Source organism: Grus americana, chromosome 23, assembly GCF_028858705.1.
Source record: "Grus americana isolate bGruAme1 chromosome 23, bGruAme1.mat, whole genome shotgun sequence".
NCBI classification, from domain to species: Eukaryota; Metazoa; Chordata; class Aves; order Gruiformes; family Gruidae; genus Grus; species Grus americana.
Genome location: NC_072874.1, coordinates 4,812,962 through 4,837,923, shown reverse-complemented (window position 1 = coordinate 4,837,923; position 24,962 = coordinate 4,812,962). Strand labels below are relative to the sequence as shown.

Below are 24,962 nucleotides of genomic sequence, written 5' to 3'. Positions count from 1 at the left end.
CAGGAGAAAACACCTTCCCTGCATCTCAGCCTGCTGCTGTCAGGGAATTAACAGTTAGAGAAGCGACTTTGCATGGCTTAAATAAAAACCAGTATGTTATTGAATTACCGCCCTTGTGCAGAATTGCACATCAGGCGCTTTGGGGGAATTTCGAGATGCGGCTGCTGCTCTTGGTGGAGCTGCCACCCGAGCGGTGCTCTCCCAAACTGGCTCTTACAGCCATGCCTCAGCCTTATCCCTCCAGGAGGGCTGGGAGCGAGCCGGCGCCGGGGAAAACAGGCGTCCTGGCACGAGCTGAGCAGCGAGGATTTGTTGATGGTGTCCTATTTATGGGAAAACACAGCCTGTCTTTTTTTGTATTTTTTTTTATTGGAATCAGAGAGTCTCCTCTGCAATACATGGCAAGATTTGGGGTTCATTTCTAGCTGAACAAGCTGTGGTTCAGCGGGATGGTGGCGTCGGGACTGGCCGAAGCTGGGGAGAAACAGCTCAGCAGAGGAGTTATAGCGGACCTGAAAAACCGAAACATCCTGGCTGCAGCTGAACAAAACGATGTTTTTATTGGGTTGTTTTTGTATTGCACCAAACGAGAAATTCTGAGTGCTCAGGAATGAAGGATTGGGGGGGGTTTTTTGGGGGGTTTTATAGTTTGGGCACTGAACCAGCCCTCCACACACACACACCCCCCGCTCTTCTCCCAGCTCCCATCCTCGCCAAGCCTCTTGCCAGCCAGCGCCGAAGGAACAGCCAGCCGGGGCTCGCTGCCAGCAGGTCCTGGCGTGGTCCTGTATTTGCCCTTTACGGGCCTTGGTTTAACAGCTCCTGCCTTTTCCAAGTGGGTGGGAACAGCACCGGTCACCTCGCAGGGATGCTGAGCATCAGGGCTGGCCCCAGACGGGTGGGAAGGGGGAAGAGCCCCGGCGAGGCCGGGCGAAGGGACGGCAGCTCCGCTTCAGGGGGTGAGTTTTGAAGAGCCTGGGAGAAGTGAAAGGGCTCGCTTTTGTGCCTGTCTGGGAATTGAATGGGGAGAAAAAAAATAACCCAACAACTCCTATATATAAAATATATATATAAATATATATCTCCCCCAAGGCGCGAGGTCCCGCTGAGTAAGTAGATGTGAATGACGTGTAACCTAACACTTTCCCAGACACCCTAATGAATTTTCCATGTTTTCCATCATTTAGCTTCTAAATAGGCAGTATTAAAAAAAAAAAAAAACACACAACCCAACCTCAACAAACCACCCATCCTTTCCAGCAGGACAGCCCTGCAGCAGGATTAACCCCTCGTGGATGCCCACGGAGATGATGCTGAAGTGGCAGCCGGTGTTTCCGTTCCACACTGGTCCAGGCGATGGGCATCCGAGAGGGGGTGGTGGTGGTGATGTTTTCAGGTTCAAGGGGTCCCCGGGGGTGCGGGATGGGTGTTCTGCACCTCGCAGGGCCATTTGGCCCCACTTTTTCAGAGGAGCAGGATTGTGCCTTACTGATGTCGCTTGCTCGTTTGTGCAAGGTTCGTTAAGGGCTTGATGAGGGAAAGGGATGGCGTGGGCAAGGCAAGACCCTGCAGCAAGGCAAGGTCCTTCCCCCATGTCCCGCAAAGCCTAGAAACTTTTTGCAAGTTGAAAGCTTATTTACTAAAACCGGCAGTTTGGACACAACACAGTCACTAAAATAGAGGTTGGGGTTTAGAGTTTGGTCTGGAAAGAGAATATAATAAGATTTTTGCTAAGACTTTTGTTAGCTTTGTTCTCAAAGGAAATATTCTTCATTTTTCCTAGGAGATTTTTTAGCCCAAACTCTGCTCAATTTAATATCTGAATGTTCAAAAAAAGTCATCCAAGCTGAAGTGATTTTTTTTTTCCCCCCTTTCAGCTTTCATTTGCAAAAGAAAACCCAAACATTTCTGCTCTGCCTGTCCCACAGTATTGCTTTCCACCCTTTTTCTCAGGGGCAGAAAACAGCAGAGCCCTCGGATGTTCGGCTCTGCCGGCTGGCAGCCTGGACCAGCATCTGCGGCCACTCCCGGCTCTCGAAGGGCCTTTGGGAGAGGCTGATGCACCCCGCATCTCCCGCTGCCGTTTATTAAATCAGTGCAAAACCTGTGTATAAGCAAGACGCAGCCCCAGCATCGGCTGCACGCTGGGTCCTGTGCTTGGTAGGTGGCCCGTGTAAAAATAACACCCAGCTGGCCCTCGGGTGCTGGGTGGATTTAACACCATCGGCTCGTGGAGCTACCTGGGCCTCCCGGCTGTATTTTAGCTGCCATCGTGTCCTCCCCACACCGGCTGGGTCCAGCATCGCCTCGAGCGGCAGCGCCTCATCCCTCACCCCCCCAATGGGCATCACCCCATCAGCACCAGCACCAAAACCACTTTGCAGAGGGGCTGCACCCCACAAAAACCCCTTTTCCACAGCTGACCCCATGCGCATCGGTACAACAAAGCCCTTTTTATTTGTCCTCCTCTTCTTTTCCCCTTTCCCCCTCTTCCTCTCTTTTCATTGCAGCTTTAAAGGAGGCTGCGAGGAAAGCGCAGATCGATTTGGAATGGAAAGTTCCTGTAAATAATAGCTACACCTCGGGGTGTTTCCTCTCCCAGTAGCTGTGAAGAAAAGGCGGGTATGTCTAGGGTTTGACTTGAAACATATTTCCGCTGGCCAGGGCTGCGGAGCCGGGTTCTCACCCATATTAGCATTTATTGTGGTTTTGTTCGGGCTTTTCCTTTTTATTTTTTTTTTTGCTCTTTCTTTTTTTCTCTTTCTGTGCAAACGCCGCTAAGGGCTACGCTTACAGAGCTGCTGCAAAGGAGAAGTAGAACATCGGCTCCAGCACGTCTGCCACAAACCCCGCTCGATGGGGAAGGCGCTGGCATCGCCCCGGCACGCCGCTGCCGTTGCCTTTGCTGGGCTCATGAATAACGCTCGCGTTGAGTGGCTTGGCTCCTCGGGTGCCCCCAGCCTACAGCGCGTTGGCATCAGATGCTATTGTAGGCTGGGATTTTTTTATTTATTTTTGCTTTTCAGCTGTCATTTGGGTTCTGGAGGCGAGTGGTGAGTGCTAAGGGGTTTGGGCTTGGACCGCCTGGGAATTTGGGTCCTGGTTAGGATTTGTGCCGGAACTTTTGCGTCTCAGGAAGCGGCGCGGCGATGACAGGCAGCGGTCAGGGCGCGGGATGTTTGGCTGGGGATGCAGGGATCACCTGCCAGGTCTAGTTGGCGCAGTGTGAGCGGTCCAGACCCACCTTGGAGCAGCCTAAGGGGGTTTTCTCAGAGCTCACAGCCTGGTGTCTGCCCCCCACACACACTCCATCACCTCCCTGCAGCCCTGCGAAGGCACCTGCCTGCCCTCCTCCCCGCACACCCTCGCAACGCCTGCTCGGGTCAAACTGCGGCGGAGAGCAGCCACGAATCCCCCCCCAGACACCCGATCCGGGCACCGGGATGCTCAGAGAGGTGCCAGAATTAGACCCTGGATAAAGAGCAGTGTGATGAACCTTCCTCTGTACTGGGGCACAGATTGCTCCCCCCAGGGAGAAGTGAGCAGGCAGAAGGCACCGGGGAGACTTGTAACCGTACGTTTATTATTCCACATGGAAAGGCATTAAAATGATTACACGGAGGCCTGACGATATAATCACATACATCGGATAAGAACATTGACACCAATAATAGAAAAGCAGAACCGACCACTTTGCTATGGCTTTGTACCAACGCGATTTCCACCCGCTCACAGAGGAGCCCGACTCTGTTCTCATTGAAGCCAGCGCAGCAAAGACGTCTCCAGCGAGAGCTTCTTCCAATGACTTCAACAGGAGCAGACCCTCCTCTTCCTCTTCCTCTCCCTCCCTTCCCACCTCCCCCCCTCCCCAGTGACAAGTGCTACAGGTTAAAAAGATGGGCTACATATTAAATATAGGGCATTACCTTCAAGTAGGGCTGGTATGTTACACAAATAACCACATTATTTGGTATCTCTAGCATTTTTTTTTTAATGTCCATCATCAGACACCATTAAAAAAACCCAACAACTTTAGCCTTCGTTATCTACAAAGATCTTTGTTCTCATCTCCTTAGTTGTTTGTTGTTATTTTACCCTGCACATACAAGTATTAGAAGCATTATTAAGAATTGGATCCTTCAACACATTTAAGAATTATATTATTATAACAAATAAGACCAAAAATTAGATTTTATAGTTAAATATTCTGTGAGCCAGACAAAGGGGTTTTACTGTACAAGCGATTGTGCATTTTTTTAAAAAAGCAAATTATAGTGCAAAGCAAAAAACATTGGCCTGTCTCGTGACCATTTGCATACAATAGAGGTGCATATATTTACACCTTCACATGACAATATGTCATAAAAATAACATCGTTGCCATTCTTTTTATTATTTTACTTTTTCAATTCACTACGAACAGTCTTAAATTAACCTAGTACTACGAATGCCTTATTTTCTTTGTGCTTTCAATCAGTGGCGCAATCGGATGATAAACGTAAATGCATCAAAACACAGGCTGCCGTGGTCCAGTTTCTACAGCTGGCAAGCACCGGAGAGGTGCTCGCTGTCGCTAAGGCAAGTGAAGGTTGCAGTTTTGCTGGGGTAGGGCTTTTTTTATTATTATTATTATTTAAAAGAGTTGTTCTCGTTGCTTATTTAACTCATGAGTGGTCATCGCAGCTTTCCAACGAAGCCAGGATGTCTTGCTCCAGTCTTGACGTGGTAGTGCAATTACAACGCTCTGTACCTCAACCGAGTGCTGACAAGCTGCCAACTGAGATTTGGTGAAGGGCTGTAATGGTGTAACTTAGACAGAGGGGCTGGCGGGGCAGCTGTGGCGTTTCAGTTTTCCTACGCTCATGCAAAAAAAAAAAAAAAAAAGGAAAAAGGCTTGGTTACTGGTGGCACTGGGATCTGGGACTGTCCCTGTCCCCTTGCTGCAGGGTAGGCTCCGGAGGGCAGAGGCTACTGCAGTTACGTGCTCCCCAGGAACCTGCCAGCGTGAGGAATCCTGAAACCAGCCCAAACTCCCATGCCAGCAGAAAGCACAGCCGGCTTGCAAGAGGCAACGCAACCCTGTGACGTGCATCAGAGCCAGGCCGCTAACCTGGCCTTGGGGGAGCCCCTGCCGCCCCTCCGGCTGCCTACGACCTCCCGTCACGGTCCCGTTCAGGCTGCGATCTCTTTGGTATCAGCTACAAGGGTGTGCGGTGCCTGGGAGACCTGGTTCCTCCAAATGCCGCGAGATGCAACCAGCTACCGATGGGCTCGTGGTACCTTTACTGCCCCTTCTTCAGCTTATTCATCTACAGCAAGATACCCGTGCTCTGGGGCACTCGGGGGAAAGGAAAGGAGGGTGAAGGGAAGGAAAATGTTAGATAACTTTGCTTCGAAATATTCCCACCACCAAGGGACTGAGTAGAAATTGCTCCTTTCTCCAAATCTCAGTTAGAGCTTTCAGTATGAACTGACAAGTGTTAAGTCGTTTCTTAATAAAAAAAGTCATCATGTGTCAATCCGCTCTGGGTGAAAACATGGGAAAGAATCATAAGAGAAATATGATGCTTTGCCACCAGCTGCATGTGTCGCCACTCAGAGAGGATGAAAGGAAGACCCAGAGACCGGTGGCAGGGTCATGCCAAAGGCTCCCGAGTCCCTTTTGCAGCTAACGCGCTTGGAAGTGCATCTCATACATCTTGGATTGTCCTGAACGCTGCCTTCGCTTCAGCCACCATCGCTGAGATTTGCTAAGAGGAGCAAAGAATTGAATGGTGAGGTCAGGACGAAAGAGCAAACAAAACAAAAACAAAACACATCTCATAAAAAGTACATCTCATATGTAAACATACAGGAAAGGGGGGTCTCTCAGGCATGGGATCAACCACGTTACTGTTTTAAAAATGACGACAATGACAAAAATGAACAATACAACCTCTGTCGTCAACAACAAATAATAATAATCACATCACAGCTCTTGTTCACATGGCTGATGCCGGCCGACACGCAAGGAGCACGCAGCCCCCGCGCCTGCCCGAGTCCCCACGCTTGTGCTGTAAACCAGACTCTCACGTGCCACGCGCGGCTCTGGTGTCGTCCCGGAGCTCTTTGGTGGTCAGGGGCCCTACACTGGTGGGGAGGGAAGAAGAGGAGACAACAGGAGGTTTTTGGTTCGGGGTTTGTTTTTTTTTTCATTTTTTTTTTAGTTCAGTCTTCCTGCATTGGCAGAGAGATGGCTTGGACAACTCCCTGGTCCTTTCTCTTCTCTGAAACATTTTGCAGAAGAAGGGTGAGCTTTCCATAACTTTTGAATGCTTTGTGTGAGGAAGAGGGTGCGAGTGAGATGACTGAGAAGTGTTCTGCAAGAAACAAGAAACAAACATCTGATTCCACAAGTCCTTTTTCTTTTTTTTCCCTATGTACAATCCACATACTTAAAACATACGAAAGGAACCACATCAAGCGACAACTTCAAGGCTCGTGGACGTTCATCTTGAAATGTAACATAGGTCCTGGTCCATCTTCGCTTGATGTTTGCCCGTGCTTGCATGCAGAGGATCCTGGTTTGCTTTTGATTTGGGAGACTTTGGTTTACCTTTTCCCTAGGCATCATTTTGCTCTATTCACTACCAAAAGGAGTAACGTAACGGTGGCTGATTAAGGTAAAGATATCGCTGCCCACTTGAGTTCCTCCTAGTAGGGTCTCCAGACCGACTCATCCATCCTCCCAGTAGTCGTCATGGTCGTTGGTGAGTTACTGTGGCTCCCGTCCGCATCCACCCCGTCGTTCTGATTGCCCAGGTTGGGATTCATTAAGTTGTTCCCCGCTGAGGCACTTGTACAAGAAGAGAGCATCCGGGTGGGCGAGCGCTCGCCCCCTGCCACCATAGAGAACTGGTAGGAGCCCGAAGACGTGCCGTAGTACAAATGGTAGGGAGAGGGGTTGGCCTGGAAGGGTCCACTTTGGTTTTGTGTGGAGCCGGGGTAAGGGGGCGGCAGGTAAGTGTGGTGGAAACGCGTTGTGGTGGGCATGCTGGTCATGCTGATGCCCCCGATGCCCGTGGCGGAGGGTGTCGCGGTGTAAGGGAAGGCAGCGGACATGGCGCCGGGGTAATGCATCCGCGGGTCGGAGAACCTGGTTTCGGTGAGAGCCGGCAGCGTCGGGAAGGAGCGATCAAACTGTCGGGGGTCAGAGAAGGGGCTCAGATCTGACGTGCCTGTTGGGGTAGAAGAAGAAAGCGGGTGGTTAGAGTACTATCCTTGAGGTTTGTAGAGTTTGTCCTAAAGCCTGGGCCATCCCCTGCCCAAGGAACTGAATTCAGATTGAAAAGCATATCTTGGATCTGCCAGGGAAGAGAGCTGGGGAACTTAAATACAAAAATCCCAAACCCATTTGTTTAAGTTGTTCCCATTTCCTGCCCTAAAATTTGTTGTTTCCTATCCAAGAAGGGACACGACTAAGCTGACTTCTCTAGGGGTCTATTCATCTCTGGCAGATTAAAAAAACACACCCCATAAACACAGAAAAAAAAATGTTTAGCCATTACATCAGCTGTGTAGTAAATAAATGGACGCAGGCCCCAGACGGCTGGTCCCCGAGATAGTCGGTGGTGTATATACACACACACGGAGACAGAGGAGAAAAGCTGGAGTCCAGACCAGCCTGCTAAGCCTTCTTGTGGGTGGCCTGTTCGTGCTGATACCATCAGGGTATGGAGCTGATAAACACACAGCTGAAAACTCCCAAGCTAGGAGCCACAATATCCCTCTGCTTGATTTCTCTGTGTATTTTTCTCCTTCCAAGAGGATAAAGAGAGTGAGAAATTCAGAGTTTCTTCTGCTGGGGGAAGGGAGATTTGGGGCAGCGCAGTGGGGATGTTAACGCAGCTCCCTCGGATGCTGGAGCCCCCCCCATGCCTTTTCCTGGGGGGTCTAAACCCAAAGTGGGTCACGGCCAGCTTGTAACTGGAAAGGGACCTCTGCCTGGTGCTGCCGGGTCCCATCCTTCTGCGGGAAGCCCAAGTTAGAGGTGGGAATCCAGACTAGCAGACCCTTTGAGGACCACGAGGCTTTTCTGTGGCGCTCTCAGCTCTCCTGAGCCTGGTGCCAGTTCCTTACAGAGCCCAGCACACCTCTGGCCTTGGCACGTCTGAGACAGAGAGAAATGAGTTTTGCTCTCCAAGGAGAGATGCGAAACCTTTGTCCTTAAGACCTCAGTGGCCTGCTCCGAGCTCTGGCACTGGTTATGCAGGAGGACACGGCTAGAAACTCTGCGACTGCACCTTTCTCAGCCTTTTAACACCCCTCGTGAGATGACAAGCTCTAGAAAGAGCAGTTCTAGCCCAAAGCGCTGGGCTGGTACACCGAGCTCAAAGCCTTGGCCAGCTGGAGGTGGCTCTTCATCCTTTCGGTTTGCCTCCAAGACCCCCGTTTTTCCCTTGTTAAAAGCAGGGGCATCGCGCCTTTCTGCTTTGGCAGTGGATGTCATCCAGCCTCAGTGACTTTTTTTTGGTCACACCGGCTGGATTTTCATTTGACACAGAGCAAGAAAATGTGTGAGATGAGTACAATAAATATGCTTGTTGGTTTTAGATATGCATATACATACAGACACACACATCCATATGATCGTACATTTGCTATGCATGCATAGGGATGTGTGGTTTAGATATATTTATTATGATGAAGCATTTTTAACTTCTCAGGGCTGGTGTTCAGCACCCTGCAGCATTTCCCCGGGAAAAAATACTCGAGCTAATCCCTTCCAGGTAAGCAGTGGCAAGGGCATGCTCTGGAGGAGGAGATAGGGAGGGGATTTGATCTGAGCCCTCTTTCTCATCCCCAGTGAGTCCTTCAGCCATCGGCCGCTGGAAGGAGAAGAGGAGGAGAGGTTCCTCCCTCCCCTCCAGCCATTTTGCGGGCGATCGGCAGCGCCTACCTTCCCACGCAGGCTCCATGGAGGAGAAAGGCGGGGGAGCACCTGGTTTTTGAACGTGGCTGCGGCTTTGGTGTGAGATAAGAGAGGAGCAGCTCAAAGCTGTCATGAACCGCACCGCTCTGCACACACCCGGGGTTGGATGCAGCCAGGCCGAGCGTGGAAGCGGCTGCCCAGCCGCAGGGCCGCCCCTCTTGCATGCTATGTGGAGGGGTAGCGTGCTTGGGCTGGCTGGAAACGCTGCGAAAAATGCTCACAACTGACCAAACCAACCTGATTTCACATCTCAGCATGACGCTCTGCCCCATCCCAAAGCCACGCTACTGCAAAAGCAGCACCAAAACCTGCTGTCAGCCGCTGTGAGCTGAGGTTTGGAGACCAGCTCTGTGACATGCAGCTTGACCAGAGCCTGTAGCTTTAGCAATCCAGCAGCATCCCAGGATAAGGTTGGACCATGGGGCAAAAATCCCGGCTGAACTTGGACTGGAGAGAAAAAGTGTTACTTTCTGAATGCTGCCTCCTAACACACAGGCAGCCTGGCCACTGCGGTCCAAGTAGTTGGACTGTTTTCCCTACACTGGGAGAAAGCAGTCTCTAAATCCTCCCCAGGCCCCAGAAAACCCAGACTGCTGCTCGCTACCTTCCCCAGAGCAGCTGACAATCTCCAGCAATCAGACCATGCTCCTTCGTTAGCTTTCACATGCCCATAAATAATATTCCATAAAATGCAAATTGAAATAAAACCTAAGTGCTCAGGGCACATTTCACTTTTCCTCTATATCGCACTCAAAGGATTTTTTTTTTTTTTTAAAGGCTACATTTTATTGGCCTGAACTTGCAACGTTTGGCAATGGGTCCTTGCTACTAATTTAGACGCAAGCGTGTAAGAGTGTTAATTACAGGCTGCGTGCGTGACGAGCAAAGCAGAGATACCGTCGGGTCTAGCAACGCTGCGGCTATTGCCTACAGACCACTGGCGGGCAGCGGGCGAGCTCTCCAGGAGCCAGGCTTTGAAGCCGCCGGTCTCTGACAGAACTCTGCGGGTCTCCCTAAAGCTGGGCGTTGGGGTGCAAGCCCCTTAGAAAGCAAATCCCTTGGCTGTGCCCACCCAGCCAGGGAAACCCACGGCCTTGCGGAGCGACTGGGGCAGCCAAGCGACCGTGAGCAACTCACTTTCATCTTAGCTGGGTCTGGGGCTTTAAGTCTGGCCCAGAATAAAGCCCAGGCTTTCCTAGGACCAGTCTGAGGTTACAAAGAGGCACAGGGCTGAGGCGGCCGTCGCCGGGCCAAGGCACAGAGCTGCCTGGCGGAGAGCGGTTCCCCGCGGGGTCTCCTCGTTAACCACCGCCATGTTGTACGCGGCCCGGCCCGCCGCGGGGCTCGGCGACGATCCCGGCTCCCCGCAGGGCCCAGAGCCGGGACAAGCTGCCGCCTTCGCGCCCGCCGGCTGAGGGGAAGCCCCGGCCGGGCCCGTCCCGCCGCCAGCAGGGGGCAACGGCCGCCGGGCCCGCGGCGGGAGGAGGGAGGCGGCCGCTAGAGGGAGCCGCGGCCGCGCCGGCCTCGCTGCCGTCCTCACGGCGGGGCCTTGCGCCTCAGCGCCATCACCTCGGGGCTGCCCCTGCAGGCTGCCGCTCTCCATCTGAGCCATCGCCTCGGGGCTGCCCCTCTCCATCTCAGCTTTCACCTCAGGGCTGCCCCTCTCCATCTCAGCCATCGCCTCGGGGCTGCCCCTCCAGCTCAGTGCCATCATCTCCAGGCTGGCCCTCTCCCTCTCAGCCTTTGCCTCAGGGCTGTGCGTCCATCTCAGTGCCCTCGCCTCAGGGCTGCCCCTCCAGGCTGCCCCTCTCCATCTCAGCTTTCACCTCAGGGCTGCCCCTCTCCATCTCAGTGCCATCACCTCAGAGCTGTCCCTCCACCTCACGGATCCATGCAATTTGGAGCCACACAGCCCTATGCCCGCCACCTCATGCGGGGGCATTGGCCCTCCTGCCCTGCGTCCGAGGAGATCCCTGCTGAAACAGTCCCAGCAAGGTCCAAATAAAACATGGCCATTACCACCTAACTCAGCAGCAAAGCAACCCTCTGTCACGCCCAGCCAGCCATCAAACAGCAACCCGGAGCAAGCAATGTACTAAGCAAACGCCAGGAAAATAGGAGCAGGCAAAGCTGTACGCTCAGGCCCTGCGCTGCCTTCAAAATCACAGCTGATAAAGTGCTTCAAAAATCACATCTCACTGTCCCCTTCCCCAGCACAGGCAGAGCTTAGCGCATCTCACACACACCATCTGCGTGGTAGTGCTGCCTCGGAGGATTTACTACGGTTTGCCTCGCTTCCTCGCCGTCCAGCCCCCATTTGCTTTTTTGGACCCTGGCAATCTGAGCTTGAGTATTTCAGTTGTCCAGTTGCCAATCAAAATATTTGAAGGAAATGTTTATTTTCTTCTCGAAATCACACCAGCTGCTGCACTAACTGAATAAGCCCATTTAGCTGTAAGAATTTAACCATTGTAAGAGTGAATTGAGTCCCCCAACTACTCCAAAATCTGACCCAATCTATCAGCGGAAATGTCAATGTTTTGGATGGGAGTTTGGGGAAGTGTGGAATGTGTATTAAATAAAAGCCATGTAAAGGTCAAAGCCCTGATTAGTAATGCCACTGTCTCCTCGTTAGGGCTGTGCTGCCCAGGGGACCGCGGAGGCCGGGACACACCCCGTTGTTTAATTGTGCAGCTGCAATTTGCACATTTTGAGGACCCCCAAGTCCCCCCGCACGTGGAGCTGGATAGAAACAGGCTTTCAAAGCCGCTCAGCCCCTTTCCAGATAAAACAACCGCACTCAAGTGACACGGCAGCTTTCTCTTCGCCTCGGAGACAATATGGGTCTTTTCTTGGCGTGGATGGCAAGGAGATAAATGCAAAGAGCCGCCTCTGATGGGAGCTGAACCTCGGCTGGTCAGCGGCAGAGCCAGGCAGGATGGCGAGGGCTGGTGGTGAGCATGGAGGTGGGGAGGCCGGTTCGTGAGGCTGCCGACCACAGAGTGTCTCTGGGTGTGTTCAGTCGCCTCCCTTAAGACCACGCTGGGTTTGGGAGCTGCCTTGAATGGAGTGAAACTGGTCCCTTGCTGGGTCAGGACTGGTGGATCTGCCCGGACTTCCTTGGAAGCCATCGTGGAGCCAAGGCAATGCACCCTGTGAGAGGTTTTAGGGACTAACGGCACCGACATGCATCCAGTGCAGCAAAGCAGTGGGGGCTTCCTCAGCCTCCTAACCCAGGAAAATACCTGTTCTGCCTGGGGAGAGGAAAGGGCAGCAATGGCAGGGCCTCTTCAGTGCTGCAGCATGGAAAGAGCTTTGGGGGACAACTGAACAAGCTCAGCCAGGGCATGTGCGCAGAGCACAGCTCCGGGACTCGACGTACAGAGGTAGGAGGAGATTATTGGATCGTCGGGGACCGCGCAGTGACGTATGGAACCTGAGCAATTCCACAGCACACAGGGTATCACTCTCTGGTCCCTATTTTAGAGATGTGGGGAACACGCAGTGGCTTACTGAATAAAGTCGGCAATAAACCTAAGCATGTGGGTACATTAAACAACACACACAAATACACAGTGTGTGGTGCACACAGAGAGAATAAAGGAAATTTAAAGGGAACTTGATAGTGTGGCACTCTCCAAGTGTATAGAATATATAAATATCTTCAGCTTGGCCATATATCACTGTTTTATTTATATGCATACACGTGCCTTGCAAAATTGTCATGAAAAATCTAGCCCGGGGGAAAAAAAACCCTCCTTTCCTGTCTTATGCCATGATGATTGACGACAATGTAAACTCTAATGATACTTTATGCTTATGTATATAATAAGCAGGCATGTGCGAGACGGAGCAGGGACAGAAATCCTCTCTCTGTATATACCTTTGGCTGTTTTTCCTCTACTGGTTTCTGTGATGCTTGGACCTCCAAGTTGTCTTTCAGCATTTTTCTGACCTCTCTTCCTCTCTGATTCCTTCCCCTGATCATAAACGGCTCCATCTGGGAGCACGGAGAGGCAGGTGGCCAAAGATGGAGAGAATCTGCTTTGTACAGGAAGGTGCAGGAGATGCATTTGATCTCTGAAGACCCAGCTCATCTCTAGAGAAGGTGCCGGTCTCCTCCCCACCCACGCATGCAGGCACGCTCTCACGCCTCTGTCACATATGTGAACAAGTTGATTCGTTTCCAAGTCAGAGCCAACTAAAAAAGAAAACAGCCCCTTCCTCCTACCCCACGAAAAATAGAGCAAAAATTTATTTTGAGGGAGGAGGGGAGGTGTTGAAAAAAAAAAAATGAGGGTGTGAACAGCATCCGTTGTTACACGCCCATGGAGCAATTGTTCTGTATCTGATAGAACCAGCTCACAAACTGGGTGCAAGTACTTCCTCTGCACAGTTTTTTTTAATAAAACAAAACACCAACCCCAAACCAAAACACACCACCACACATGTCGCTTATCACAGCATCGCCAGGCACCACCTCAAGATTGCTTAGCACATTTGCTGCTCAGTTTTCCAATTCTCTTCAAATACCGTGTGCTGCTGTTGCAGACATACTCAGCCCCCAAACCTACCCCAGTGAGCATCGCAAACCTTAACTCCGCTCTCCTGGGTCCTCTCCCAGCACTTTCCATCAGACCCCAAATATGCTGGGCAACAGCTGCCCGGTCTGTACAGAGGGGCAGGGCAGTGAAGCAGGGAAATTCCCAGGTATTCCCAGCTCAGTGAATCACACACCACGTCTCATCGTCCTCCACAAACTCTTCAAGGTCCATCAGGATGCTCCCAGCCAGGCGAGGGACCCTTCCTGCCCTTCTGGGGAGGACCCTGCTTCTAACATCCAGCCTGGATTTACTCAGGGCCAGTTCAGCCCCATCTCCTGTGCCAGCACTGTCCTTCATAGCTTACATTAGCTCCTCTCCCTCCCTGATGTTTACCCCCTGGATGTATTTACACAGAGACATCAGCTCCGCTCCCAGCCTGCCTTTTGCTAGACTAAACAAGCCAGGCTCTCCCAGCTTCCTCTCCCGCGACAGCCTCTCTCTTCCCCTCGCCATCCCCAGAGCCCTCCTCTGCCCACATCCCCCTGCCCGGCACGCACCGCATCAGCCTCAATCCCCGTCGCTCCATCCCGCAAAGCTAATGAATAAGCTAACGGTGCTAATTGGAGCGGGTGGGTGGGCTGAACGGGAAACGCTCCCCTTGATTGCAGGCACTCCCTCTGGCCTGCCTGCGCTTTGCTCTTTACCTGTATTCAAAGGGTATTAAAAAAAAAAAATTAACAAGCCCTGACTACATAAAAGGAAGTTGCTGAATTTACAACCCAGCCTGCAGCTAGACCACCTTGCCTGCCGAGCAGGTTTGGACCAGGCCAAGTCTGCCATGGGAAACCCACTGCGGAGCAGCAGGCTGATAGGGGAGGCCAAGGGAGGTGATAGGAGAGAGGGCTCCTGCCCTGCTCTGCCGATCCCGGGCTGTACCACAGCCACGCAGCCCGGCAATGTGGGCAGTGCCCTCCTGCAGCGGGACCCCGGGCTGGAGGATCTCCACCAGCAGTCTGAATCTGGCAGTGAGGATCCCAGTGCATTGGAAAATCTCATGGTCAAAGGCAGGATGGCATCCCTGGAGCCTGGGGCAAATTCAGCCAGGCTTGTTTGCAAACTCGTCTTGCTATTTTGCTCGTCTGCTTTTTCGTAGGAACTGCAGCACTTTGGCACCCTGAGCTGCGGCTGGGGGACGGAGGCGGCTGCACGTCAGCGGCAAAAGCAGCGGTCGCAGGCGCTTGGACTCTCTCGCAGGGGATGCTCCCATCCAGCACCAGCCTGTGGTTCGTCTTTGACCGTTACATGCCACATTCATTTAAGGGACATCCACTGCGCAGCGGGCAAATGTAATTGAGAGGAGCAGAAAAGCAGTTTAAAGATAGGCACAGAAGGCTGCGGAGCCTGAAAGCAGGCAGGAAACCCATCTTAAGCGTGTTCCTTCCTTTGAGGCTGAAGCTGAATCCCACAATATATTTTCTTCCCACTAATGCTTGCCTAGCTTCCTTTGGAAACAATTTAGTCTCTGCCCGTGGTAGAATGTTTTTATCCATTAAGAAACGGATATTTTAAAGAAACCATAAGTCGATCTGGACAAGGATTAGGAAGCAGCAATTCAGTGTATTTGCTGGGCCCATAATTCAGGACTTAACCTCAGAGCAGCCACGTTGCATTTCGGAAACAATAGGGCACTCGCTGCCTATACCAAGAGGCTTCTTAAAAGTAATGTAATACTTTAAAAATATGTATTTAAAAAGAAAAAGAGAGAGAGAGATTTTCCTTTAAATGCATATGGTGAAGCATTCTGCTGATGACTGGCCTATGTTAAAAACGTCGCACTGGCTTTAAGTAATGGATTGGAAATGAAGCTGGTTAAAGCTGAGCAGTTTCCAGATCAGGAGATCTGAAAGCTCTTCACCAGCAAAGACACTGTCTCCCAAACTGTTCAGCAGATGCTGAGGCTGGGAGAGACGGGACGGAGTTTGCAAAAGGATCCAGCGTTTACTGCTCTCCCTGTGAAGTCAAGGGAATTTGGTTTCGCTGGAGCAGTATGAAGAGCGTGCAAGGGGATGTTAAGTGCATTAATCAAAACAGCTTGCTCTGTTACTGAGTAGATCAAATTTAAAATCACTTTGCAATTGTCCTCATGTACGCAAGGCCCCTACATGTTGCCGGACAATGCACACAATTGCTTTTGAGTGGTTGAAGATGTTTCCACCACAAAGCTAGAACACAGGAGCCGGCTGCGTGGGCGGTCCTCCTCTGTTGCAATGGAAATAAAACGGTTCAGCATGAACCACTGCTGAAACATGGGCATGGGCAAAGTGTCGCGCGGAGAACTGGGGGCTGCTAGGACCATCCTGGTTCTCCCTGAGAGGACGTGTGTCTGTCACCCTCCCACTTCCCCAGAGCAAGGGGGCCCTGAGAAGCAGCCGAAGACGGGCAGCAGCAAGTTCCTTTTACATCTTGCTTCACTTTTGTGAGCTACTTGATTTTTTTTTTTAAGCTAGAAGACAAAACTCAAAATGAAGCAAGCACGCAAGGCTCTGGCTTTGCATGCCCCATAATAAGGAACCATTTCAAGCCATCCTAATGACAGCTTGGTGTCTCGCTGCGGAGACGGGAGAGCCGGGATTTCAAAACCTCAGATTTTCCAGACCTCACTAGAGAAGCATTGGGCCAAATCCTCAATGGGGGCAAACAGCTCCACTCTGCTGAAGCCAGGGAAGCAGCACCAGTTGGTGCTAGATGAGGGTCTGTCTGTCCTACCTGCCTGGCTACTGGGCCAGATTCTCATCACAGATACACTGGGGTGAACCCAGAATTACCCTATTTCCCCCCCACAAAGCAGTGGAAATGGGAATGAAATCTGGTCTGTGGAGGGATGCCAATGCCTGTCCCGTTTGCAGACAGGCGTGGGAAGGGACTGATTCTCTGCCCATCTGCACGGGGTAAAGTAAGACTGAAGCCACTGAACTACACTGATACTGGGCAGTGGGAAACCAGTGTGAGAGCAGGATCTGACCCGCTCGGCCACGGTGCTGAGCACGCTCTCCTCCCATGTTTCCTGGCATGCCCTTCAGAAACGATCAGTTTTCTCTTACCGGGAGGTTTTTGGTTTGAGACCATTTAACCTCAGGATGATCATTTTACATGGGGGCTATTTATAACCTCCAGGGGCTGCTTTACTGAAAGTCTTCTGCAAATGGCTGGGGGCCAGATCCTTCTCCCATTTGCACCAGCGTCCTTGCTGTGATCTCCACCGCGGCCACAGCCTTCGCTCCCATGGAGGAAAGACTGGACTGGGCCAGAGCAAACACAGCTCCAAAGGATCTCAATTCCTCCCAGGGATAAACACTGTCTCCTACGTGTCTGTGTGCTTCAAAGCCCAAACTCCACGTGCTGCGTTTGGGAATTTGAGGTGCCTGAATCCCCCCTCGGTGGCCGAAGCTGTTTCTGAGCATCTCAGCTCACCAGCCTGGTTTTGCCAGAAGTGGATTAGGAAGCATTCGTGCAAACTGCTGGGTCAGCAGAACCGAGAGGCCAACCACCTCCGGCACACGAGCGGAGGGCTGCTGGGCGTAGGTGCTCGCAGGGGGAAAACCTGCCTCTCCGCCCTCGCTGGCCCCATTTTAATTCCTGCACAGGGATGCAAGGATGCTAAAAACATTAAGGTTAAGAAGCATCCAGGTAAAGGATAACGGGGGCCGGATGAACTCCAGCCTGCCCCATTCATCCCTCCTAACCGATATCTCGTTATGCTTTTTGCTAATCGGCTTCTCGTGTGTGTTACCTAAGAATGTGCCAAGTCGTGAGAATTACAGGCCTGTTAACTCCTGTGTTATTCTTGGCACGGGCCAGGCTCCACTTGCTTGGGTAGAAATTATGATCTTTGTGAATAAGCCATGTGTGTGTGTGAGAGAGAGAGAGAGTGGGGTTGGTTGGGTTTTTTTTATTATTGTGATTGGTTATAGTCAACATTGTGTCAAAAGGACAGGGCTGAGATTAAAGTTACTGAACTGATTCTGCTCCCAGTTACGCTGGTAAGAACCCACAGTAATTTTAAGACAGTTCCTCCAACTTGGGAACAAGGGAGCCAAGAGCAGAGCGTGCACGAACTGCCTTTTGCAGCATTCCTTGTACTTTGGATTCACTCCGCAGGAATGATTTTAGATGGCTAATTTTGTGTGTCTCCACTCCTGCTGTCACTTGACATTTGGGAATTTGGCACGGGCGGTAGCTTGTGGCCAGTTTCATTTTTTTTCTTGTTGAATTTGTGTCGTCACCTGATTCTTTGTTCCAAACGACGCTCTTTGGGTTTCTGGCACTACAGGGGGCTGGGCTAATTTAAAATACGCATCTCTTTTTCTTCCCCCAAGAATCTCTTTCTTTATTACTCAGCCAATGAGACGAGCCTATAAAACTCTTTCTCTCCCTCTTGCTTTTTTTAACGAAAATCAAATGATAATCCTACACAAAATGCCCGGGTTCTTCTCATAAACTGTGCTAATATCAATGAAAATGCCAAGCATAAAGATTTGCATTTCAATGAGAAATAAATTAAATTTTCACTGTAATTTTGGGTTGGGAGGAGCAGGGCAGCTTTTACAATTTGGGTAACTTTCTCAAACATGTTTTTGTGCCTGAGACACCCTCTTTGCCAATGACACTGAGGTTTTCAAACATCCACGTCACTTCTGAAGATGCAACACAAAGGCTTTTGGAACTTTTCGTATGAAATCTTCCAAAAGGGCCACTTTTCACCAAAACTGAAAATGCAAACAGCTTAAATATTGTCGCTTGAATACCCACTAGTGTTTCTGCTGATTTGCAAAGGAAAACACCGCCGAGATTAAAAATGCATGGAAAAGGAGCACATCTCACGTGCAGACAGGAGAAACCATCTCTCAATACATCCTGGTGCATCTGGCTGTGCTGAGACATGCAGAAAGCCAGGAGCAGCAAGGCAGATGGATATTTTCAAATGCAATGCTCAGTTTGGGGTTGAAATTCAGTTGCACGGGAATTAGCAGACTGACCTCTCTCAGGTAAGTCTGGTGGCAATTCCTACCTCTTTCCTGGCAACGAGCTACGATGCAGATTCACGGGGAACGCCCGAGGGCTCAGCTATGCTGACGGCAAATATGGGAAGAGCAAAGCCTGTGTGTGTGTGTGCGCACGCGTGCACCCATGCAGGTGTGCATACGTGTGGGGAATTATGCTGGAGTTGGGTGATGGATCACCAGACTTGGCATAAACACAATGCAACAAGATAAGAAACCATTTGGATTTACATGTAAAGTATAATACACCCTTTCTAGCTGATGCATCTATGCGGGTGCCTTCATGTCAAAGAAGCTACTGGATTCAAAGTATGTTGCTCTGATGTCCCTCGCGCTCCTGCTGAAGCTGCTCAGTTTTTCCTAAGACCTCATATCTAATGGTGCACAGAGCGAAATCGCCTGGGTTTATGATTCAGCAGCCATCTGCTGATTTAATGGGTGCAAAAAGGCTTCCAGAGTCAAGAAACCCAACTAGTCCCCCGGCTTGTCCCCCAGGCAGGCCTCCTTACCCAGGGGAGAGCTGGACTCCAGCCCTAAAATACCATCTGGAGGGAAGCTTGCTTGACTGGGATGGCTCCGCTCCCTGCCTGGCCGTGTCAGGAGCACGAGGGTTTGGGGTGCGACGCCAGGCTGGGGCATCCAGCCAGTTACCTTGTATTGGAGTTTGAGCCTGGGACCCAAAGTGGCTTGGGGTGCTGAGGGATCCACGGGGGTTGGGTGTTGTTGGGGTGACTCTCATGGACTGGCGCAGCCGTTCCAGCTCCCCGTAGCGGTCGGTGAAGGGTTTGGCTTGGTCTTCTAGCTTTTGTCTGTGCCCTGGAACATGATAAGAGAGTCTGATATCTGATCAGTTACCCTTTGGCTAGAGCACCCTGGTTACACACCAAGTCAGCGCAGCCTCCGTCTTCATGGTTTGCTATTATTCGCACAGGGGTAACGCATGGCAGCCCCGGTGGAGATCGGCACCCCGGGGGCTTTGCACAGCACACACGCACATGGGAAGACCTCGCTGTTCCGGCAGACAAAGCCTGCTGAAGAAGGGACACAGACTGACCCACGCAAGAGGCCCCAGATCATCTGGCAAGTCAGTGTCCGGTCAAGGAGCAGGATGCGGGCGCCAGGGTCAGGATGCCCAGTGCCATGCCCGAGCGACCAGCCTACACCAGCCCTCACTGGCTCCGAACAAGGAGGGGAGACACATGCAAGGCAGGAGAAACCCCATCTCCTGGCAGGGTGGTGACCGGGAAACCAGCAAAGGAAACATTGAATTTTAAGTATTTTCTAGAGCGTTTGCTCAGCGCACAAAGAATAAACTCTCATCTTACTCTGGCCACCTCCCCAGCTCTGCCCACCCAACGGGGCCAGAGCCAAGCAGGAGGGCGCAGGAGGAGGGAAGGGAGCAGCCCGGCCACGGCACCGCACCTTGGCCATCTCACTTTGCTTGTTTCTGTTCCTCTTTTCCTACCCGTAAAATGGGGAGACTATTCACCTGCCTCCCCCAGGCAGGGCAGCAACTAATGAGCGTTTGTAAAGCACTCCCAGCTCCTTAGGTAGCAGCTGCTGGAACAGGGCAATAATTATTAAATTTATGCTAATTGTCCCGAGGCAAGAGGCACATGAAATACACTTGATACATAACTTTCGCATTTTACTATATTAATCATCGCCGAATGGCTTCACTCTCTCTGGGCCGGATTCCAGTCTCAGTTACACCCGCACAAAGCTGGAGGGACTCCAGAGAAGCCAGAGCTGCTTCAGTTTTACATCAGTGCCGGGTTCAGACCTTGGATTCTCCTTGTTCTTTACCTGCCGCAGCCAGACGGCCGCGCAACACCCCCAGCTCTTTGCACCTGCCATGAAAGGACCTTCCCAAGGTGGCGAACGCCTTATCCCAGCATAATCGAGAGCAGAGCTCGGGGGCACTGGAGGTGTGCGGGCACGCCGGGGAGGTAGGAGAGGAGCTGGGAAGAAAAACCCTTCTGCAGCTCTTCTGAGAGCTGGGCCTTATCAGATCCAGCCCTACAGCCCAACTTCCACCAAGTCAAGCTCAGCTCTCGGTGGCTTTTAAGAAGAAAAGCAACGCATTTAAAAGGCGAAAAACGCAGCCACCTCTTGCTCACACCCCCCCTTCCCTCCTCCCTCACATCTGCACAGCGAGAGCTCGGTGTCAATTTATAGCAAAGTCACAGAAAGTCCCCAGACTTCCCCCTCTTTAAATCTGATGTCTGATATCTTCTCATCTCGCATTTGCTTGGCTCGTTGCACTCGGGCTGCACTTGCCAGGCTGTCTGCGGAGACGTCGGATGGCTCGGACGGGAGGGGAGAGCATCGACTCTGGAGGGGATCTCATGCTCCCAGCTGAGCTTCCTGCCATGGCACCGCTCCACGGGTATCCCGACAGCCAACCGCCCCCAGCCACAGTTTTTGAGGGGCTTTGACCCTCCCCTGGCAGCTCCATATCCAGGTGAGCCCCACCATCCCCCCCAAACTCTATAAACCCCAGGCTTGTGTAAAAGTCCAAACCGAACGAAAACGCGCTGATGCCAGAGAGGAAAACTCGGTAAGGACAAACTCCCAGCAGAAAGCAAAACCCAGCAGTATTTTGAAAATGTATTTTCCCTGCTGTGTGAAGTAAACCAGGGAAACCTCAAATCAACACCATAAACGATCTCCGATAATCTCTGTGCGTCCCCAGACCTTGGGCATCTCTGCGTTACCTGAGGGCCTTCGGAGATGTGAGCAGCGTCTGTCACACGGTATTTGCGCTTTCCCCAAGGGGGAAAATGTGTGCAGTGAGGTGTCTTGTTTTGGTCCACATTTCATTATTTCAGTATACTTTTGAGCACAGAAGGAGAAAAATAGGTCTATGTTTTAGCTTTAACCAGTTTTCTCAGGCAGAGCTTAGCAGAGAAGCCAAAAAGACTTCAAAGATCAAGTTCCACAGAAATTTAATGGAAATTAAATTCTGTGCCTCTACCTCAGCTGAAACCCTATCCTGCAGTAGTATCTGGCATGTGATGGAGAAAATCCTGAAAAATAAATCAAGTGATCTCTACGTTGATAATGTTTTTTAAAGATTATTCAGCTGTACGACTTAACCGAGGGCTTCATGTGGCTGCATCATGCTGCACTGTGGTTGCTCCGGTCCCCGTGCTGTCTGAACGTGGGCACAGCACCATGGGGTTTTTAAGCCTCAAGTAAATAGCAGTGCTGTACTTACACCCTCTGAAAGGGGCTGGTTTGTGGGGAGACCCAGCAATTACCAGCAAAAACCCCAAAAACCTAAAACTATCCTGATGAAAAGAAAGTAGAAAACTTGATGCAAATATAAGTCAAGGCAAACGCAGGGGCTCATTTAGGAGTGAAAACCCAGAGGAGAGCTGTGGTGGGATCAGGACCCTTCCCAGCTCTCCTAGACCCTCTCCGGTTTGTATCCCACCCCGTATCCACGGGTGGGTCCTTGCAGCACTAAACCATATGAAACAAGGCAGCGAATGAGTTAAAAACCACCAACTTGGACTGCCAACCCTCTTTGGTACAAGCTGTCTCCCCAGGACTTCCTGCCACTTGTCACTTAGAGCTAAGGACGTCAGACTTTGTCACGCAAGAGAGAATCGCTATTAATGGGTTTCTTTCATCAGAACAACCTGAGCTTTTTAATTTCTGCAGCGGTTGGCTTCATTAAAAGCCCTTCCCCATCTACCCACAGCTGTCACGGAGAGGAAACCAATGCCGTCAAGTGAACAATAGCTCATACCTTAGAGAAGAGGAAGGTGGTTTCTAGCTTAACCCAAGGACTGACTCAATGCCTCCCGAAGCCAGTGGGCAGATTTTCAATCGACTTCAAACAGCTCCAGACCTCATCCCAAGAAATCAGAGAAGTCTTAATCACCCCGACCGGTGAATTTTGGGGCTCAAAACCCACTTTTGGGTTGGAGATTTTGCACTGCATTTCCATCTGTGCTAGCACTGGCTTGCAGGTCAATATTTATGGAAACGACAGTCCTTAGTACCATAAAATGATGGCAGCTACTGACCGTAGGCACTTCTTGTTAACAGCGCAAGGGTTTTAATGCTGGATTGGGTTTCCGAATCAGTGAACTCCGATATTGAACATGACATGATGTAAACACTGACAGATCACCTATGATCCTGATGTAATAACAAGATCTGTATCAGCATATCAAACAAACGATCCCATTGAACACTTCCCAGCTGGAAGAGCCGACGTGAATTTGACACTTTAGGCCAGTAATAAGAAGCATACTGGAAGTTTTGGGTGTTTCCTTGGAATGCAGACAGCGAAACAGTGTGTGCCGCACTGGAGCTCAGGCCCTCAAAGCTGTGATTTAAAGACATGCTTTCTGCATTAAAACATTTCAAAGACCAAACAGACCCTGCTCTTCCTTCTGGGAGTGTGCAACCTAATGTGGCTTCCGAAGCTGGGACCTGGATGGGGTTTCCAGGCAGTGCGGGGGGTGTCCACGGTGTTCACGAAAAGCAGCTTATTTCCCCAGATTACTGAGATGCAGAATATCATTGATCAAAGGTAGAAAGGGGCTCCACAAACTCCACAGCTTGAGTAATACCAAAATTTCAGAGCTGGCAGATTTTATTTGAAAGAACACTCTCTGGGGGATTTATCTGTGTTTAGATGTAGATGGGGTTACAGTTGGGAGGGACAAGGAGCTGCACAGCCTGCTCTTCAATCTCGACAGGTTCGGATTTGGGTGTCACGTTCACCCCCGTCCCCCATCGTAGCCCCGTGCTACCAAAGGACGGGAGAGCAGATGGTGGGAAGTGGCTTGGCCCTCCCCAGGCGTCTTGCTGCGAAACGCTGGCGGCAAGCTGGAGCAAAGGAAACGCCGGAGCATTTCAGCTCAGGGGGGATATTCATTAACACACACATTTGCAGATCATTTCCTAAGCTCCACTGAGGAGGAGACAAGAACCAGGAGGCAGTAGCATGGGCTGGGGCAGCAGCTCGAGCCGAGCCATCAGCAGCCACAGAGCCCCCCCACTTGTCCACCTTCAAAGCAAGGCTCCAAGCATCCCACCGGCAAGCTCCCACCATCCTCCACCCAAGACTCTGCTCAAACATTATCAGCCAGACTCCACGGCTTAGCCGAGAAGGAGCTCACCAGGAGCAGCCCATGCAGCCATGCTGCACGCAACCCAGTGGCTTAGTCTCTACACGTCCATGAGGATGGACCACAAGAAAGCAATCAGCAAGTGGATAAAACTCCGGCTCAATGCGCAAAACACCTTTCAAATCCCTCTTGTAGCCCTCAAAATAGGTACTTCAGAGAGACACGCCAATCCTCTATAGAGGGTTGAATTTTTTCCCAGTCTGAGTCTCGGCTAGACTCTCAAGTCCCAGCATGTGCTCCAGAAACAAGCCACATGTGAAACGCCTGTGTTATGGGAACAGCAGGCCTGTCCCTTACAGCAGATGTTGGGGTGGGTTCATCTCTGCACACCTGTAACACAAGACATGAACATCCCCCAGGTTTTCCCTGGAAACCCACCTCCAGCTTGAGACTCGCCAGGGGAAATTCCCGGCCAAGAAGAGTTTGGCGGAGCCCATGGCCAGTGAAAGAGGGAGGGGAGGACAGTGTGGAGACGTGAACCGGGCTGCCCGCAGCGCCGGCAGCTGGAAGGGACTCAAACATGACGTCTCCATGGAGGATGACGGAGATCTCCACTGAGCTCCGGTGAGCAGCAGCAGCCAACAAGTGCCAACGCTACTTCAGCCCAACTCTAAAAGTCGAAGCCCAGAAGTTCACAGGAGGGAGCAGGAGGAAAACGTTAGAAGGAACCGTCTCTTCTGCTGCCGAACAAAGTCAAGCACAGATAACTCATTATTCACATGTTTGAAGTTGGCCTGCTTACGCCATTTGGAAAGAGAATCAGTCACGGCGAGGCTTTGCTTTGGTTTCCTCTGGCTTTCCTGAGACACTACCGCTACTGTCTTTCTCCAGCTTGGAGAGAAAGGGGAGTGTGTCGCAATGCGCCTCGGCTCGCATGTCCTGGCAGAGGATTTACACTGACTTGAACAACGAAAGGAAAATAATATTTAAGGGAGTAGGGGAGAGAATTTAAAAAAAAAAAAAAAAAAAAAAAAAAGGCTGCTAATTTATAAAGCTTTTTTAGCTGGTGGTGGTCTGAGATGAATTGGCTGCCTCTAAAAGGATGAAAATAAATATCCCTCTTTTTGAAGGAAATAGGCTGGCTCCTGGCCAGCTGGCAGGAAGCACAGAGATATGTTGCATTTACAGTAGGTTTTTTACTGTCTGAAGCTACAGCAGCGGGAGAGATGTTCGTTCTAGGCAGCCTGGTATTGATTAGCTGGCTTTGCAAGCCCCAGATCTCCTCTCACTTCTGGGTT

At 51.1% G+C, this 24,962-nt stretch overlaps 1 protein-coding gene across 3 annotated transcripts in view; it reads right to left on the bottom strand.

The window, feature by feature from the left end:
- Window positions 1-3,874: 3,874 nt before the first annotated feature.
- Window positions 3,875-24,962, bottom strand: part of RUNX3 (RUNX family transcription factor 3) — a 40,153-nt gene continuing 19,065 nt past the window's right edge. Inside the window, exons 4-6 of one of the 3 annotated variants that reach the window (XR_008574004.1) lie at window positions 19,226-19,390; window positions 5,110-7,216; window positions 3,875-4,853 (exon numbers count right to left, since the gene is read on the bottom strand). Coding sequence is in view for 2 of the 3 variants with exons in the window: in XM_054802733.1 (XP_054658708.1) it covers window positions 6,693-7,216; window positions 19,226-19,390 (689 nt within the window). In the remaining variant the exon portion in view is untranslated. Of the gene's footprint in view, window positions 7,217-19,225; window positions 19,391-24,962 lie in introns of all 3 variants that reach the window. The other 2 variants (XM_054802733.1, XM_054802734.1) reach the window with 2 other exon arrangements.